Source organism: Chamaea fasciata, unplaced genomic scaffold (assembly GCF_029207755.1).
Source record: "Chamaea fasciata isolate MVZ Bird 193981 ecotype frontalis unplaced genomic scaffold, bChaFas1.0.hap1 SCAF_1, whole genome shotgun sequence".
Taxonomy (NCBI): domain Eukaryota; kingdom Metazoa; phylum Chordata; class Aves; order Passeriformes; family Sylviidae; genus Chamaea; species Chamaea fasciata.
This window is the reverse complement of record NW_027094086.1, coordinates 1,033,357-1,052,490: the sequence shown is the minus strand read 5'-3', so window position 1 is coordinate 1,052,490 and position 19,134 is coordinate 1,033,357. Positions and strand designations below refer to the sequence as shown.

The window sequence follows — 19,134 nt, the reverse complement described above, 5'->3', positions numbered from 1 at the left end:
TGGGAATTTGGGAATAAAATCCAGGACCGAAATCCCCCTTTTCCAGGTCCAAAATCCCCTTTTTCCGAGGGGAAATTCCCAAGGGACGCCCCAAAATTCCCTCCATCCCATAAACCCCCGGCCGGTCACTGTCACTTTATTTTGGGGACACGGGGACAACCCCGAGGGGAGGGACGGAGGGAGGGAGGGAGGGTGGGGACCTGCCCCAGAATTCCCGGAAAAATAAGAAGTCAGGGAAAACCTGGAGACCGCCCGGGGCCCTGTGGGAATTTTGGGGACGGAGGTGACAAGGGAGGTGACAAGGGAGGTGACAACGAGGTGACAGCGAGGTGACATCGACGCCTCGTTAAGAGAATTCCTGGACGAATTTGGTGTAGAAGGAGCTGAGCTTCTCCAGGAGGATCTTCAGCTTGTCCGTGGGCGGCAGGATGGTCATCCTGGAGGGGGGCGGGGAAAAAAAATCGGGATTGGGGATTCCCAAATCCCGGGATTTGGGTTCCAAAATCCCACCCTGGGGGGTCAAAATCCCTTTTTTCCCGTTTTTTTTTTACCCCCCCCCAGGGTTCCCAAATCTGCCCCAAAATTCCACCCCCGGCGCCAAAATCCCTTTTTTCCCCTTTTTTTTCAAAGGATTCCCAAATCCGCCCCAAAATTCCACCAAAATCCCTTTTTCCTTTTTTTTTTTCAAAGGATTCCCAAATCCGCCCCAAAATTCCACCAAAATCCCTTTTTTCCCCTTTTTTTTCAAAGGATTCCCAAATCTGCCCCAAAATTCCACCCTCGGCTCCAAAATCCCTTTTTCCCCTTTTTTTTCTCCCAGGATTCCCAAATCCACCCCAAAATTCCACCAAAATCCCGTTTTCCCCCGTTTTTTTCCTCCCCAGGATTCCCAAGTCTGCCCCAAAATTCCACCAAAATCCCTTTTTTCCCCATTTTTTTTCCCCCCAAAAAAAGTTGTTGAGTTGGGTGTAAAAAACTGGGTGTGGGGGAGAAGGAATTTGGGATGAGGGAATTTGGGAATTTGGGGTGCAAATCCCAAAACCAGTATAATTTGGGATGGGATCACCCAAAACCGGAGAATTTAGGATGGAGGATCCCAAAACCAGTAAAATTTGACATGAGATTTCCCAAAACTAGTAAAGTTTGGGATGGGGAATCCCAAAAACCAGGGAATTTGGGATGGGGAATCCCAAAACAGGGAATTTGGGATGGGATTTCCCAAAAACAAAGAATTTGGGGCGGGGAATCCCAAAACCAGTCAAATTTGGGATGGGAGATCCCAAAACCAGGGAATTCGGGATGGGAGATCCCAAAACCAGTCAAATTTGGGATGGGAGATCCCAAAACCAGTCAAATTTGGGATGGGAGATCCCCAAAAGAGGGAATTTGGGGTGGGATCTCTCAAAAACAGGGAATTTGGGGTGGGGAATCCCAAACCCAATAAAATTTAATTTGGGATCTCCCAAAACCACAGAATTTGGGACGGGACTTCCCAAAACCAGAGAATTTGGGATTGGGGGATCCCAAAGACAGGAAATCTGGGAAGGGAGATCCCAAAAGCAGGGAATTTGGGATGGGGGTTCCAAGAACAGGAAATTTGGGAAGGGAGAGTCCAAAAATACGGAATTTGGGATGGGATCTCCCAAAACCAGTAAAATTTGGGAAGGGAGATCCCAAAAAGAGGGAATTCGGGATGGGATTTCCCAAAAAACGCAGGATTTGGGATGGGATTTTCCCAAGAATTCCCGGGAATTTGGGGCGGGATCCCACCGGAAGTGGAAGGTTCCCTCCTTCTGGCCGAAGCCGCTCCCCGGGACGACGCAGATCCCGGTCTCCTCCAGGAGCCTCATGCAGAAGAACATGTCCGGGGCCAGCTTCTTCTCCTGGGAATCCGGGGTCGGAAAAACGGGAATCAGATCGCCCAGTTTGGACCCGCCCATCCCGGTTCGGACCCGCCCATCCCGGCGTGGACCCGCCCATCCCGGCGTGGACCCGCCCATCCCGGTTCGGACCCGCCCATCCCGGTTCGGACCCGCCCATCCCGGCGTGGACCCGCCCATCCCGGCGTGGACCCGCCCATCCCGGCGTGGACCCGCCCATCCCGGTGTGGACCCGCCCATCCCGGTGTGGACCCGCCCATCCCAGTTCGGACCCGCCCATCCCGGTTCGGACCCGCCCATCCCAGTTCGGACCCGCCCATCCCGGCGTGAACCCGCCCATCCCGGTTCCGACCCGCCCATCCTGGTTCGGACCCGCCCATTCCGGTGTGGACCCGCCCATCCCGGTTTGGACCCGCCCATCCCGGTTTGGACCCGCCCATCCCGGTTTGGACCCGCCCATCCCGGCGTGGACCCGCCCATCCCAGTTCGGACCCGCCCATCCCGGGTCGGACCCGCCCATCCCGGCGTGGACCCGCCCATCCCGGTTTGGACCCGCCCATCCCGGTTTGGACCCGCCCATCCCGGTTCGGACCCGCCCATCCTGGCGTGGACCCGCCCATCCCGGTTTGGATCCCACCCATGCCGGTGTGGACCCGCCCATCCCAGTTTCGATCCCGCCCATCCCGGTTTGGACCCGTCCATCCCGGTTCGGACCCGCCCATCCCGGTTCCGACCCGCCCATCCCGGCGTGGACCCGCCCATCCCGGTTCGGACCCGCCCATCCCGGTTCGGACCCGCCCATCCCGGCGTGGACCCGCCCATCCCGGTTCGGACCCGCCCATCCCGGTTCGGACCCGCCCATCCCGGTTCGGACCCGCCCATCCTGGCGTGGACCCGCCCATCCCGGGTCGGACCCGCCCATCCCGGTGTGGACCCGCCCATCCCGGTGTGGACCCGCCCATCCCGGTTTGGATCCCGCCCATCCCGGTTTGGATCCCGCCCATCCCAGTTTGGACCCGCCCATCCCGGCGTGGACCCGCCCATCCCAGTTTCGATCCCGCCCATCCCGGTTTGGACCCGCCCATCCCGGCGTGGACCCGCCCATCCCGGTTCAGACCCGCCCATCCCGGTTCGGACCCGCCCATCCCGGTTCGGACCCGCCCATCCCGGCGTGGCCCCGCCCATCCCGGTTTGGACCCGCCCATCCCGGTTTGGACCCGCCCATCCCGGCGTGGACCCGCCCATCCCGGTTTGGACCCGCCCATCCCGGTGTGGACCCGCCCATCCCGGTTCGGACCCGCCCATCCCGGCGTGGACCCGCCCATCCCGGTTCGGACCCGCCCATCCCGGCGTGGACCCGCCCATCCCGGTTCGGACCCGCCCATCCCGGTGTGGACCCGCCCATCCCGGTTCGGACCCGCCCATCCCGGCGTGGACCCGCCCATCCCGGTTCGGACCCGCCCATCCCGGCGTGGCCCCGCCCATCCCGGTTTGGACCCGCCCATCCCGGTTTGGACCCGCCCATCCCGGCGTGGACCCGCCCATCCCGGTTTGGACCCGCCCATCCCGGTGTGGACCCGCCCATCCCGGTTCGGACCCGCCCATCCCGGCGTGGACCCGCCCATCCCGGTTCGGACCCGCCCATCCCGGCGTGGACCCGCCCATCCCGGTTCGGACCCGCCCATCCCGGTGTGGACCCGCCCATCCCGGTTCGGACCCGCCCATCCCGGCGTGGACCCGCCCATCCCGGTTCGGACCCGCCCATCCCGGCGTGGACCCGCCCATCCCGGTTCAGACCCACCCATCCCCGTTCGGACCCGCCCATCCCGGCGTTCCCGGCGCACCTGGGCGGCGGCGATGGCGCGCGGCGGGAGGTCGATGCGGGGGAAGGAGTACATGGCGCCCTGCACGGGGTTGCAGTGGATGCCGGGCGTGCGGTTAAACATCTCCTGCGTCAGCCGCGCCTTCTCCGCCAGCGAGCTCAGCACCGCCGCCTTCTCCTGCGGGACCCCGGGAATTCCGGCAGGCCGCCCCGAATCGCTGATCCCAGCCCCAGTCCCAGCCCGAATCCCATCCCAAATCCCATCCCAACATCAAACCACCACATCCCATCCCAAATCCCATCCCAAATCTCATCCCAACATCAAACCACCACGTCCCATCCCAAATCCCATCCCAAATCCCATCCCAAATCCCATCCCAAATCCATCCCAAATCCCATCCCAAATCCCATCCTGACATCAAACCACCACAGTCCATCCCAAATCCTGTCCCAAATTCCGTCCCAAATCCCATCTCATCCCAAATCCCATCCCAACATCAAACCACCACAGCCCATCCCAAATCCCATCCCATCCCAAATCCTAAATCCCATCCTGACATCAAACCACCACAGCCCATCCCAAATCCTGTCCCAAATCCCATCCCAAATCCCATCCCAAATCCCATCCCATATCCCATATCCCGTTCCAATCCCATCATCCCATTATCCCATCCCAAATCCCATCCCCAATCCCACCCCTCATCCCATCCCGCTCCAAATCCCATCCCATCCCAAATCCCGTCTCATCCCGTTATCCCATCCTCGTTTGCATCTCACCCATCCCGTCCCAAATCCCATCCCATCATCCCATTATCCCGTTATCCTCCTCTCATTCCCATCCCAAATCCCATCCCATGAAGTCCCATCTCATCCCGCGGATCCCATCCAAACACACCCCACCCCATCCCAATCCCAAATTTCATCCCATCCCATGGATCCCAATCCCACGGATCCCAGTCCCCAGTGCTCCGTACCGCCTAGAAGCGCTCACAGGAGACGTCTCCGGGCCTACGGAGATCCCATCCCATGGATCCCAATCCCACGGATCCCAATCCCACAGATCCCAATCCCCGGTGCTCCGTACCGCCCGGAAGCGCTCATAGGATTCGTCTCCGGGCCTGGGGAGCTCCCATCCCATGGATCCCAATCCCAGGGATCCCAGTCCCCGGTGCTCCGTACCGCCCGGAAGCGCTCGTAGGATTCGTCTCCGGGCTTGGGCGGGTCCACGATGGCGTCCAGGACCACCTGTCCGGGCACGGGCGGGCACAGCCGCACCGACACCAGCTTGGAGAGCTGCGCCTTCACCTCGGCCTGCAGGTTCACCACCTCCACGTAGCCGCTCCGCAGGCCGCACCTGCCGGAATTCCCGGCGCTCGCCATCGCCCGGGAAACGGGGACGGCATCCGCCAGGGGAGGAGGCCACGGAGGGGGGGAGACGGGGGGGGGTCCCCAGGGGGATGGGATCCAGGGATGGGATCCAGGGATGGGAACCTATGGATGGGATCCAGGGATGGGATCCAGGGATGGGAACCTATGGATGGGATCCAGGGATGGGATCCAGGGATGGGAACCTATGGATGGGATCCAGGGATGGGATCCAGGGATGGGATCCAGGGGTGGGAACCTATGGATGGGATCCAGGGATGGGATCCAGGGATGGGATCCAGGGGTGGGAACCTATGGATGGGATCCAGGGGTGGGAACCTATGGATGGGATCCAGGGGTGGGATCCCATGGGTGGGAATCTATGGATGAGATCCATGGGTAGGAACCTATGGATGGGATCCATGGGTGGGAATCTATGGATGGGATCCATGGGTGGGAATCTATGGATGGGATCCATGAGATGGGACCCAGGAGATCCACAGGGTGGTGACACCTCCATCCCCAACCCCCGGAGATCCACAGGGTGGTGACACCTCCATCCCCAACCCCAGGAGATCCACGGGGTGGTGACACCTCCATCCCACATCCCTCCCCCACATTGCCGTCCCGCGGGGCGCGGCGGGGCGGGGACAGGAGGTGACAATCGCGGCGCTCACTCTCCGTGGTAGCCCTTGGAGATGGAGTGGAAGGAGGCCAACTCCACCGTCTCCGAGTAGGGCGGCCCCATCTCCATCAGCACCTTCTTGAAGGAGTGGAAGGACGAGTCCTTGTCGTAGATGTTGTCCTGGTACACCTTGAGGGGCGGGCGGGGAGGGGACAATTCCCGCCGTGTCACCCCCCGAAATTCCGGGGAGGGGTGTGGTTTTTTTTTTCCCGGGAATTTCGGGGGGGACACACCCCCACCCGCCCACCCCCGGGGGGTGGCCCCGCCCACCTCGTCGGCCATGAGGAAAAGCTTCTCCTCGTAGGCGAACTTGATCACCTCCTCGATGCACTCGCGGCTCTGCACCTGGCCTGGGGACACGGCGGGGGACGTGGGGACACCCACGGGGGGACAACGTGGGGACACCCACGGGGGAACACCCAGAGAGGACGTGGGGACACCGGGGACAATGTGGGGACACCCACGGGGGGACACCCAGAGAGGACGTGGGGACACCGGGGACAACATGGGGACACCCACGGGGGGACACCCAGAGAGGACGTGGGGACACCGGGGACAACGTGGGGACACCCACGGGGGGACAACGTGGGGACACCCAGAGAGGACGTGGGGACACCGGGGACAACGTGGGGACACCCACGGGGGGACACCCACAGGGGGACAACGTGGGGACACCCACGGGGGGACACCCAGAGAGGACGTGGGGACACCCACGGGGGGACGACGTGGGGACACCCACGGGGGACACCCAGAGAGGACGTGGGGACACCCAGAGAGGATGTGGGGACACTGGGGACAACATGGGGACACCCACGGTGGGACACCCACAGGGGGACAACGTGGGGACATCCACGGGGGGACACCCAGAGAGGACGTGGGGACACCGGGGGAGACATGGGGACACCCACGGGGGGACACCCACGGGGGGACAACATGGGGACACTCAGAGAGGACACGGGGACACCCAGAGAGGACATGGGGACACCCACAGAGGGACACACCGAGGGGACATGGGGACACCCAGAGAGGACATGGGGACACCGAGGACAACATGGGGACACCCACAGGGGACATGGGGACACCCAGGGGAGATGGGGACCCTAGCAGGGACATGGGGACACCACAAGAACATGGGGACACCCACAGGGGACATGTGGACACCCACAGGGGGGGCATGGGGACACCCGCAGGGATCAGACCCCACCCCATGGATGCCACCCCATGGATCCCATCCCACCCCATAGATCCCATCCCACCCCACGGATCCCATCCCACCCCACGGATCCCATCCCATTTCAGCTCACCCCACACACCCCACACATTTTTACCCGTGGGGTTGCCGGGGTTGATGATGCACAGCACCCCACACACCCCACACACCCCACACACACACCCCACACACCCCACACACACACCCCACACACACACCCCACACACCCCACACACACCCCACACACCCCACACACCCCACACACACACCCCACACACACCCCACACACACCCCACACACACCCCACACACACCACACACACACCCCACACACACCCCACACACCCCACACACCCCACACACACACCCCACACACCCCACACACCCCACACACACACCCCACACACCCCACACACACACCCCACACACCCCACACACCCCACACACCCCACACACCCCACACACACCCCACACACACCCCACACACCCCACACACCCCACACACACCCCACACACACCCCACACACACCCCACACACACACCCCACACACCCCACACACACACCCCACACACACACCCCACACACCCCACACACACCCCACACACACCCCACACACACACCCCACACACACCCCACACACACACCCCACACACCCCACACACCCCACACACCCCACACACACCCCACACACACCCCACACACCCCACACACACACCCCACACACCCCACACACACCCCACACACACCCCACACACACACCCCACACACACCCCACACACACACCCCACACACCCCACACACACCCCACACACACACCCCACACACCCCACACACCCCACACACACCCCACACACCCCACACACACCCCACACACACCCCACACACACCCCACACACACACCCCACACACCCCACACACCCCACACACACCCCACACACCCCACACACACCCCACACACACCCCACACACACCCCACACACACACCCCACACACCCCACACACCCCACACACACACCCCACAGACATTTTTACCCGTGGGGTTGCCGGGGTTGATGATGCACAGCACCCCACACACCCCACACACACCCCACACACACACCCCACACACCCCACACACCCCACACACACACCCCACAGACATTTTTACCCGTGGGGTTGCCGGGGTTGATGATGCACAGCACCCCACACACCCCACACACACCCCACACACACCCCACACACCCCACACACCCCACACACACACCCCACACACCCCACACACCCCACACACACACCCCACACACCCCACACACACACCCCACACACCCCACACACCCCACACACACACCCCACACACCCCACACACACACCCCACACACCCCACACACCCCACACACCCCACACACCCCACACACACCCCACACACACCCCACACACCCCACACACACACCCCACACACCCCACACACCCCACACACCCCACACACACCCCACACACACCCCACACACCCCACACACCCCACACACCCCACACACCCCACACACACCCCACACACACCCCACACACACACCCCACACACCCCACACACACCCCACACACACACCCCACACACCCCACACACCCCACACACACCCCACACACACACCCCACACACACCCCACACACACACCCCACACACCCCACACACACCCCACACACACCCCACACACACCCCACACACCCCACACACCCCACACACACCCCACACACACCCCACACACCCCACACACCCCACACACCCCACACACCCCACACACACCCCACACACCCCACACACCCCACACACACACCCCACACACACCCCACACACCCCACACACACCCCACACACACCCCACACACCCCACACACCCCACACACACCCCACACACACCCCACACACACACCCCACACACCCCACACACACCCCACACACACACCCCACACACACCCCACACACACACCCCACACACCCCACACACCCCACACACCCCACACACCCCACACACCCCACACACCCCACACACACCCCACACACACACCCCACACACACCCCACACACACACCCCACACACCCCACACACACCCCACACACACACCCCACACACCCCACACACACACCCCACACACCCCACACACACCCCACACACACACCCCACACACCCCACACACACCCCACACACACCCCACACACACCCCACACACACCCCACACACCCCACACACACACCCCACACACCCCACACACACCCCACACACACCCCACACACACCCCACACACCCCACACACACACCCCACACACCCCACACACACCCCACACACACCCCACACACCCCACACACACACCCCACACACCCCACACACACCCCACACACACCCCACACACACACCCCACACACCCCACACACACACCACACACACACCCCACACACACCCCACACACACCCCACACACACCCCACACACACCCCACACACACACCCCACACACCCCACACACACACCCCACACACCCCACACACACCCCACACACACACCCCACACACCCCACACACACACCCCACACACCCCACACACACCCCACACACACACCCCACACACCCCACACACACCCCACACACACCCCACACACACACCCCACACACCCCACACACACCCCACACACACACCCCACACACACCCCACACACCCCACACACACCCCACACACACACCCCACACACACCCCACACACCCCACACACACCCCACACACACACCCCACACACACACCCCACACACCCCACACACCCCACACACCCCACACACACCCCACACACACCCCACACACACCCCACACACATTTTTACCCGTGGGGTTGCCGGGGTTGATGATGCACAGCACCCCACACACCCCACACACACCCCACACACACCCCACACACACCCCACACACACCCCACACACCCCACACACCCCACACACACCCCACACACCCCACACACCCCACACACACCCCACACACACCCCACACACCCCACACACACACCCCACACACACCCCACACACCCCACACACACACCCCACACACACCCCACACACACCCCACACACACCCCACACACACCCCACACACACCCCACACACCCCACACACACCCCACACACCCCACACACACATTTTTACCCGTGGGGTTGCCGGGGTTGATGATGCACAGCATCTCACACACCCCACACACCCCACACACACCCCACACACACCCCACACACACCCCACACACACCCCACACACCACACACCCCACACACACACCCCACACACATTTTTACCCGTGGGGTTGCCGGGGTTGATGATGCACAGCACCCTGGGGCAGCAGCGCCGCCGGCCCTCGCCCAGCGCCCGGCGCAGCTCGGCCACGTCGAGCGCCCAGCAGCGCTCCTCGGCCAGGTAATAGTTCACCTGCGCCGCCTCCAGCTCGGCCAGCGCCGCCGAGTACAGCGGGTACTGCGGGATGGGGATCAGCACGCCCGTGCGCGACGGGCCCGAGCCCGACACCAGCAGCCTCAGGATGTTCTGGGGGGTGACAGTGAGGGGACAGTGAGGGGACACACGGGGGACAGAGGGGACACACGGGGGACACACACAGCGGGGACTGCGGGATGGGGATCAGCACGCCCGTGCGCGACGGGCCCGAGCCCGACACCAGCAGCCTCAGGATGTTCTGGGAGAGGGGACAGTGAGGGGACAGTGAGGGGACAGTGAGGGGACACACGGGGGACACACGGGGGACACACACAGCGGGGACTGCGGGATGGGGATCAGCACGCCCGTGCGCGACGGGCCCGAGCCCGACACCAGCAGCCTCAGGATGTTCTGGGGGGTGACAGTGAGGGGACAGTGAGGGGACAATGAGGGGACAGAGGGGACACCGAGGGGATGGCGTGGGGTGGGAATCAGGAGATCATGGGGACAGCGAGGGGACAGGTTGAGGCGGGAATCAGGACATCGTTGGGACATTGTGGTGACGATGAGGGGACAGGTTGGGTGAAGATCGGGACAGTGAGGGGACAGCGTGGGGTGGCTGTCAGGACATCGTGGGGACAGGATGGGGACATGGGGACAACGAGGGAACAGCGTGGGGTGGGAACCAGGAGATCGCGGGGACAACCAGGGGACAGCGAGGGGACAACGTTGGGCGGGAATGCGGACGTTGAGGGGACACGATGGGGAACACCACGGGGACATCATGGGGACACCGCTGGGGTGGGCATGGTGACAACGAGGGGACGTCAACGGGGACAGGGAGGGGACAGGACGATGGGGGCACAGGGACATCTTGGGCACTCGGTGGATGTGGACATGGGGACAGTGAGGGGACATCGGGGGACACGGTGTGGACATGGACACGGGGACATTGCGGGGACAATCAGGGGACAGGTCGGGACGGGCATGGGGACATCACGGGGACCCGGCTGGGTTGGCCACGGTGACAACGAGGGGACAGCACAGCGGGGACAACGGACAGGACGGCGGCGACAACGAGGGCACAGGAACTCGGGGACAGAGGGGCGACATCGCAGCGCCACCACAACCCCGGCAACCCACGCGGCCTCGGTGACAACGCGGTGCCACCTCCCCCCGCCCCCCACGGAGCTGGCACCGTCCCCGGGGGAGGCGTGGGGACACCAAGGACACGCCACCGAGCGCCACCACCCCCCGTCCCTCCGTCACTGCCAAGAGCGGCACAAAGGTCCCTTTGTCACCCGCCGCCGTGGGAACGGCCGGGGGGTGGCAGCGCGCCCGCTGTCCCCTCGGTGACATCCCAAGGGGGGGGTTGGTGGCCCCCAGGATGTCGCGATGATGTCGCCGTACCACGATGGCGTCGCTGGCGCCGGTGGACAGGAAGATGTCGCCGGCGCTGGCGGGGACACCGTCGCGACGCTCGATGTAGCGCGCCACGTTCTCCCGCACCAACGGGATCCCGGGGCTGGCGCTGTAGGAGCCTGGAGGAGGAGGGAGGGGACAGCTCGGGTGACAGGCAGGTGACACACGAGGAGGTGACAGTGGCCCCCGGCGGGGAGGTGACACCCACCCAGGCTCTGGCCGCCGCAGGCCGCCAGAAGTCGCCGCGCCCGCTCCTTGGCGTCGTCGGGCAGCGCCGGGTCCTTCATGAGCTCCGGGCACAGGCACAGGGCCACCACCTGAGGAGGGGACAGTGACGGCGACAGCGACAGGGGGTGGCGGTGTGTCCGTGTCCCCCCCCCCCCGCTCGCGGTGTCGCCGGGGCCGTACCTGGCGCAGGAAGGTGATGGGCTGCTGGCCCATGGCGTGAGCGTCACCGATGTTGGCCTTGATCACCTCGGTGAAGGGCTTGGGGACACCCTGGGGGCGACAGCGGAGGGGACAGCGGTGGGCATGGGGACAGCGGGGACGGGGACAGCGGGGACGGGGATAGGGGATGGGGACAGGGGTGGCAGGACAGGGATGGGGACAAGGGACAGGGATGGGGACAGGGACAGGGAGGAGGACAGGGACAGGGACAGCGGAGATAGGGATGGGGACAGGGTCGGGGACAAGGGACAGGGTTGGGGACAGGGACAGGGATGGGGACAGGGATGGGGAGAAGGGACAGGAGGGACAGTGGGAGGGGTGGGGACAAAAGACAAGGATGGGGCCAGGGACAGCGGGGGACAGGGATGGTGACAAGGATGGGGACAAGGGACAGGGACAAAGACAGGGACAGCAGGGACAGGGACAATGACAGGTCAGGGGTCACGCCCTGCCTGTCCCCACCCGGGGCCACCCCCGCTGTCACACGGGTGGCACCGCCGCGTCCCCTGCGCTGGGAGTGGCCGCCACACGGGGACCTCGGGGACCTCGGTGGCCTTGGGGACTTTGGGGACCTTGGGGACTCCAGAGACCTCGGGGACCTTGGGGACTTTGGGGACCTCGGGGACTTTGGGGACCTCAGGGACCTCGGGGACCTTGGGGACCTCGGGGACTTTGGGGACCTCGGGGACTTCAGAGACCTCAGAGACCTCGGGGACCTTGGGGACTTTGGGGACCTCGGGGACCTCAGGGACCTCGGGGATTTTGGTGACCTTGGGGACTTTGGGGACCTTGGGGACTTTGGGGACCTCGGGGACCTCGGGGACCTTGGGGACCTCGGGGACTTCGGGGACCTCGGGGACACGGTGCCAGCCCGGCAGGGCGGTGGCCATGTCCCCACCCCCAGCCCAGGTGACCGGCCGGACTTTGGCCGCTCTCGGCGGCGACACCGGACGGACTCTGTCCCCCGGGGGGTGGCACCGCCCCCAAAGTGTCGCCTCTGTCACCTCGGCCTCAGCCCTCTGTCACCTCCTGTCACCGCCGGGATGTCCCCAAATCCTCCCCTCCCCCCCCTCAAAAAAAAGGGTCCCCCCAGGGCGTGGGAAAGTCCCCAGGTGGGAGCAGGGACAGGGGGAGGGGACACTGGGGACACCGGGGACACCGGGGACACCGGGGACACTGGGGACACCGGGGACACTGGGGACAGTGGGGACAGTGGGGACACCGGGGACACCGGGGACACTGGGGACACCGGGGACACCGGGGACACCGGGGACAGTGGGGACACCGGGGACACTGGGGACACCGGGGACACCGGGGACACCGGGGACACTGGGGACACTGGGGACACCGGGGACACTGGGGACAGTGGGGACACCGGGGACACTGGGGACACCGGGGACACCGGGGACAGTGGGGACAGTGGGGACACCGGGGACACCGGGGACACTGGGGACACCGGGGACATCAGGGACACCGGGGACACTGGGGACACCGGGGACACCGGGGACACCGGGGACACTGGGGACAGTGGGGACAGTGGGGACACCGGGGACACCGGGGACACTGGGGACACCGGGGACATCGGGGACACCGGGGACACTGGGGACACTGGGGACACCGGGGACACCGGGGACACGGGGGACACTGGGGACATCGGGGACACCGGGGACACGGGGGACACTGGGGACACCGGGGACACTGGGGACACTGGGGACACTGGGGACACCGGGGACACCGGTGACACGGGGGACACTGGGGACACTGGGGACAGTGGGGACACTGGGGACACCGGGGACACCGGGGACACTGGGGACACCGGGGACACCGGGGACACCGGGGACACTGGGGACACCGGGGACACTGGGGACACCGGGGACACCGGGGACACCGGGGACACCCGGACTTGGGGGAGGGGAGGGGTTGGACCGCGGATTTCGGGGTAAAAAACTTTTTTTGGGGGGGAAAAATCGATTTTTTGGGGAAAAATGGCTTTTTTGGGGGAAAGAATGGATTTTTGGGGGGAAAAATGGATTTTTGGGGGAAAAAATGGCTTTTTGGGGGGAAAATGGCTTTTTGGGGGGGAAAAATGGCTTTTTTAGGGAAAAAAATCCGCTTTTCTGGAAAAAATGGCTTTTTTGGGGGAAAAATGAATTTTTTGGGGAAAAATGGCTTTTTTGGGGAAAAAATTCTGCTTTTCTGGGAAAAATGGCTTTTTTGGGGGAAAATCGCTTTTTTGGGAAAAATGGCTTTTTTGGGAGGAAAAAATCCGCTTTTCTCGGAAAAATGGCTTTTTTTGGGGAAAAAAAGGCTTTTTTGGGAAAAATGGCTTTTTGGGGGAAAATGGCTTTTTTGGGGAAAATGGCTTTTTTTGGGAAAAATGGCTTTTTTTGGGAAAATGGCTTTTTTGGGGGGAAAAATGACTTTTCTTGAGGAAAAATGGCTTTTTGGGAAAAAAAATGGCTTTTTGGGGGGGAAATTTTGCTTTTTTGGGAGGGAGAAATCGATTTTTTGGGGGGAAAAAATCAGGTTTCTTGGAGAAAAAAAATCACTTTTTTGAGGGGAAAAAATCTTTTTTGGGGGTAAAAATCAAATTTTGGGGGGAAAAATTGCTTTTTTTGGAGGGAAAATTTGCTTTTTTGGGGGGAAAATGCTTCCTGGGGTGTCAAACTTCTTTTATTGGGGGGGGAAATAGCTTTTTTGGGGGGAAAAATCCCTTTTTGGGGGAAAAATCGGTTTTTTTTTGGGGAAAAAAATCCGTTTTTTGAGGATAAAAATCCTTTTTTGGGGAAAAAAAGCCTTTTTTGGGGGGAAAATGGCTTTTTTTTTGGGGGGGAATCGCTTTTTGGAGGGGGAAAATCCTTCCTGGGGCATCAAATCCCTTGTTTGGGGAGAATCCCCAAAATCCCTTTTTTTCCTCCCTTTATTGGGGACAAATCGCTTTTTATGGAGAAAAAAAATCCTTTTTTTGGGGGAAAAAAAACCCTTTTTTTGGGGAAAAGTCCCTTTTTGGGGGAAAATCCCTCTTTTGGGAATTTTTTTTTTTTTTTTTGTGAGAGAAATCCTTCTTTTGGGGGGGAAAACCCCTTTTTGCTGATAAAACTCCACTTTTTTGGGGATAAAATCCCATTTTTTGAGGGGATGAACCCCATTTTTTGGGGGGGATAAAACCCCTTTTTTTTGGGATAAAACTCCCATTTTTGGGGGTGCTTATGGGTCCCGATTTTGGGATTGGAGATCCAAATTTTTTGGGAATTCTCCCAGTTTTGGGGGGAAATATCCGGGTTTGGGAAGGGAGTCCTGGTTCCAGGGGAGTTATCCCGGTTCCAGAGGGGTTAACCCGGTTCCAGGAAGGTTATCCCGGTTCCAGGAAGGTTATCCCGGTTCCAGGAAGGTTATCCCGGTTCCAGGGGGGTTAACCCGGTTCCAGGGGGGTTATCCCGGCTCGGGGTCAGATTATCCCGGTTCGGGAACGGTTATCCCGGTTCCAGGGGGGTTAACCCGGTTCCAGGAAGGTTATCCCGGTTCCAGGGGGGTTAACCCGGTTCCAGGAAGGTTATCCCGGTTCCAGGAAGGTTATCCCGGTTCCAGGGGGGTTAACCCGGTTCCAGGGGGGTTATCCCGGCTCGGGGTCAGATTATCCCGGTTCGGGAACGGTTATCCCGGTTCCAGGGGGGTTATCCCGGTTCCAGGGGAGTTATCCCGGTTCAAGGAGGGTTATCCCGGTTCTGGGTCGGGATATCCCGGTCTGGCATGGGCTATCCCGGTTCCAGCTCAGGTTATCCCGGTTCCAGGGGGAACATCTCGGTCCGGGAAGGGTTATCCCGGCTTTGGGTCGGGATATCCCGGTTCCAGGTCGGGATATCCCGGTCCGGGGCTGCTGTTCCCGGTCCGGTACTGCTTGTCCCGGTTCGGGATGGGATATCCCGGTTCGGGATTGCACTCTCCCGGTTCAGGACCGCACCCTCCCGGTTCGGGACGGGATATCCCGGTTCGGGATCACACTCTCCCTGTCGGGAACGGGCTGTCCCGGTTCAGGACCGCACCCTCCCGGTTCGGGACGGGATATCCCGGTTCAGCACCACACTCTCCCTGTCCGGTACTCCCTGTCCCGGTTCGGAACTGGTTTTCCCGGTTGGGGATTGCACTCTCCCGGTACGGGACGGGATATCCCGGTTCGGGACTGCACTCTCCCGGTTCGGGACGGGATATCCCGGTTCGGGATCACGCTGTCCCGGTTCAGGACCGCACTATCCCTGTCCGGTACTCCCTGTCCCGGTTCGGAACTGGTTTTCCCGGTTCGGGATTGCACTCTCCCGGTTCGGGACGGGATATCCCGGTTCGGGATCACGCTGTCCCGGTTCGGGACGGGATATCCCGGTTCAGGACCGCACTCTCCTGGTTCGGGACGGGATATCCCGGTTCGGGATCACGCTGTCCCGGTTCGGGACGGGATATCCCGGTTCAGGACCGCACTCTCCCTGTCCGGTACTCCCTGTCCCGGTTCGGGACGGGATATCCCGGTTCGGGATCGCACTCTCCCGGTTCGGGACCGCACTCTCCCGGTTCGGGACCGCACTCTCCCGGTTCGGGACCACACTCTCCCGGTTCGGGACCGCACTCTCCCTGTCGGGAACGGGCTGTCCCGGTTCGGGACCGCACTCTCCCGGTTCGGGACCGCACTCTCCCGGTTCGGGACCGCACTCTCCCGGTTCGGGACCGCACTCTCCCGGTTCAGGACCGCACTCTCCCTGTCGGGACCGCACTCTCCCTGTCGGGAACGGGCTGTCCCGGTTCGGGACCGCACTCTCCCTGTCGGGAACGGGCTGTCCCGGTTCGGGATCGCACTCTCCCGGTTCAGGACCGCACTCTCCCGGTTCAGGACCGCACTCTCCCTGTCGGGACCGCACTCTCCCGGTTCGGGACGGGATATCCCGGTTCAGGACCGCACTCTCCCGGTTCGGGACCGCACTCTCCCCGTCCAGGCGGGCAGTCCCGTTTCCCGGGCTCATTTCCCCGGTTCTCCCGGGATATATATACATACATATATATATATTTTTTTTTTTTTTCCCGGGGGATCATTGGGATTTTGTGCGGGGTTTTATTTTTTTTTTTTTTTACCTGTCTGAGCTCCTGCTCGATCTCCAGCGCCCGCACGACGATGGGCCCGCGCACGGCGTACTCCACGCGGCGCACGGCGGGGTTCATGCTCTCGGCGGTCAGCACCGGGCCCCGCCGGGCGCCGCCGGCCGCCGCCGCCGCCGCCGCCATGGCCGGGAGCCTGCGGGGCCACAGCGCCCTCAGCGCCCGCATCGTCCCCCGAGGGGACAACCGGCCCCGCCGGGGGTTGGGGGATGGGATGGGGGGGGACACACGCGAGCGACACACCCCAAAAAATGAACCCCCCCCCCCCCCCCCAAAACCACCAAACCCCCGCGACGGACGGAGAACCCTCCCCCGGGCTCGGCTACCGGAGCGCCGCGGGTCCGCCGGGGCAACGGGCAACGGGCGGCGGGCAACGGGCGGCGGAAGGGCAACGGGCACCGGGGGAGGGGACACGGGACACGGCGCGTGGCCCAGGGGACGGAGGGGGTGGGGAAAGGGGGGGACGGCGGGGATGGGACAGGGACAGGGACAGGGACAGGGGCAGGGGTGGCACCGGGGATGGGACGGCGGGGACAGGGACAGGGGGGTGGCACCGGGAATGGGACAGCGGGGACAGCGGGGACAGGGAAAGAGGGGGACGGCGGGGATGGGACAGGGACAGGGACAGGGACAGGGGGGTGGCACCGGGAATGGGACAGGGACAGGGACAGGGACAGGGGGGTGGCACCGGGAATGGGACGGCGGGGACAGGGACAGGGACAGGGGTGGCACCGGGGATGGGACAGCGGGGACAGGGACAGGGACAGGGGGGTGGCACCGGGGATGGGACAGCGGGGACAGGGACAGGGGGGTGGCACCGGGGATGGGACAGGGACAGGGACAGGGACAGGGGGGTGGCACCGGGGATGGGACGGCGGGGACAGGGACAGGGGGGTGGCACCGGGGATGGGACAGGGACAGGGACAGGGACAGGGGGGTGGCACCGGGGATGGGACAGCGGGGACAGGGACAGGGGGGTGGCACCGGGAATGGGACAGGGACAGGGACAGGGGGGTGGCACCGGGAATGGGACAGGGACAGGGACAGGGGGGTGGCACCGGGAATGGGACAGGGACAGGGACAGGGGGGTGGCACCGGGAATGGGACAGGGACAGGGAAAGGGGGGTGGCACCGGGAATGGGACAGGGACAGGGACAGGGGGGTGGCACCGGGGATGGGACAGCGGGGACAGGGACAGGGGGGTGGCACCGGGGATGGGACAGCGGGGACAGGGAAAGAGGGGGACGGCGGGGATGGGACAGGGACAGGGACAGGGAAAGGGGGGCGGCACCGGGGATGGGACAGCGGGGACAGGGAAAGGAGGGTGGCACCGGGGATGGGACACGGACAGGGACAGGGGGGTGGCACCGGGAATGGGACAGCGAGGACAGCGGGGACAGTGGGGACAGGGACAGGGGTGGCACCGGAGATGGGACAACGGGGACAGGGAAAGAGGAGTGGCACCGGGAGCGGAGAGTGGGGACAGCGGGGACAAGGAAAGAGGGGTGGCACCGGGGATGGGACAGCGGGGACAGGGACAGGGAAGGAGGGGTGGCAGCGAGGACAGCGGGGACAGCGGGGACAGCGGGGACAAGGAAAAGAGGAGTGGCAGCAGGGATGGGACAGCGGGGACAGGGACAGGGGTGGCACTGAGGATGGGACGGGGACAGGGCTGGCACCTGGAGCGGAGAGTGTCACCGCGGATGGGACGGGGACAGGGGTGGCACCGGA

The 19,134-nt window shown here is 63.3% G+C and overlaps 1 protein-coding gene across 1 annotated transcript; it reads right to left on the bottom strand.

Moving 5' to 3' along the window:
• Window positions 1-120: 120 nt before the first annotated feature.
• Window positions 121-17,636, bottom strand: GPT (glutamic--pyruvic transaminase). Its single transcript, XM_066207711.1, has 11 exons — window positions 17,380-17,636; window positions 12,223-12,312; window positions 12,023-12,131; window positions 11,803-11,933; window positions 10,260-10,503; window positions 6,023-6,102; window positions 5,745-5,881; window positions 4,882-5,056; window positions 3,725-3,880; window positions 1,771-1,883; window positions 121-437 (listed from the first exon to the last, which is right to left on the bottom strand). The coding sequence occupies exons 1-11, from the start codon at window positions 17,569-17,571 to the stop codon at window positions 347-349; spliced, it is 1,518 nt and encodes a 505-aa protein (XP_066063808.1). The 5' UTR covers window positions 17,572-17,636; the 3' UTR covers window positions 121-346.
• Window positions 17,637-19,134: the final 1,498 nt, after the last annotated feature.